The sequence below is a fragment of the Condylura cristata genome, unplaced genomic scaffold, assembly GCF_000260355.1.
Source record: "Condylura cristata isolate star-nosed mole 26May11 unplaced genomic scaffold, ConCri1.0 scaffold00041, whole genome shotgun sequence".
Lineage (NCBI taxonomy): Eukaryota > Metazoa > Chordata > Mammalia > Eulipotyphla > Talpidae > Condylura > Condylura cristata.
Window position 1 is genome coordinate 7,127,763 of NW_004567142.1, and position 1,075 is coordinate 7,128,837.

Sequence of the window (1,075 nt, forward strand, 5' to 3'; positions counted from 1 at the left end):
GGACTCCTGCCCCTACCACCACTGACCCCTGGGGGGGCCCGGCCCCCACACCGGCCTCGGGGGACCCCTGGAGGCCCGCTGCTCCTGCGGCGCCCCCAGTGGACCCTTGGGGTGGAGCCCAGGCACCGGCTGCGGGAGAGGGGCCCACGGCCGACCCGTGGGGGAACGCAGAAGGTGAGTGGGGGCCAGGGCGGCCCTGCCACCGGCCGGGGCTGGGGAGCCCACAGCGGGTGTGAGAGGGGCTGGGCTGTGGGGGGCCTTTCCCAGTCACCTCAACGTCTTGTCGCGGGACCCATGGGTGAGGGGCAGCCCGCGTGCCCCGCCCGCTGGGGCCGCGCGGCCTTGGGGGGCTCGGGCTGCAGGTCAGCCGCCAACCCCAGGCGGCCTGTCATGCGCCGCCTCCCCATCCCAGGTGGGGCCCCGGCGGGCGCACCCCCAGCTCCTGACCCCTGGGCCCCGGCCCCAGCCTTCTCGGACCCGTGGGGGGGCTCACCCGCCAAGCCCAGCACCAACGGCACTGCAGGTAGGTGGGGCGGGGGGCGGGGCACCCCGCTGCCGAGAGGGGGCTGAGCCGCCCGCCGCCCACAGCTGTCGGGTTTGACACGGACCCTGACGAGTTCTCGGACTTCGACCGCCTGCGGACGGCCCTGCCGACGTCGGGGAGCAGCACAGGTAGGCCCCGCGGCCTCCCCGGGGGGCGGGGCGCCGGGCTGCTTGCCCTGCGGGCAGGCTCGGCCGCTGAGCCCCTCCCGGCCTTTCCTGCCCCTCGCAGGGGAGCTGGAGCTGCTGGCCGGCGAGGTGCCCGCCCGCAGCCCGGGCGCGTTCGACATGAGCGGCGTCGGGGGCTCGCTGGCCGAGGCTGTGGGGAGCCCCCCAGCCGCTGCTGCGCCAGCCCCCGCTGCCCCCACGCGGAAGACTCCCGAGTCCTTCCTGGGCCCCAATGCCGCCCTCGTGGACCTGGACTCGCTGGTGAGCCGGCCGGGCCCGACGCCACCAGGAGCCAAGGCGTCCAACCCCTTCCTGCCCAGTGGTGAGCGGGCCTGGGGGCGCAGGGCCGCGGGGGCGGGCCTCCGGC

The 1,075-nt window shown here is 77.5% G+C and overlaps 1 protein-coding gene across 1 annotated transcript in view; it reads left to right on the forward strand.

Annotated features, from left to right (window-relative positions):
• The window catches only part of EPN1 (epsin 1), a 6,544-nt gene that overhangs the window by 2,921 nt on the left and 2,548 nt on the right, over positions 1–1,075 (forward strand). The window contains exons 3-6 of the mRNA XM_012733568.1: positions 5–174; positions 413–523; positions 589–672; positions 773–1,030. Coding sequence (XP_012589022.1) covers positions 5–174; positions 413–523; positions 589–672; positions 773–1,030 — 623 coding nt within the window. The remainder of the gene's footprint in view (positions 1–4; positions 175–412; positions 524–588; positions 673–772; positions 1,031–1,075) is intronic.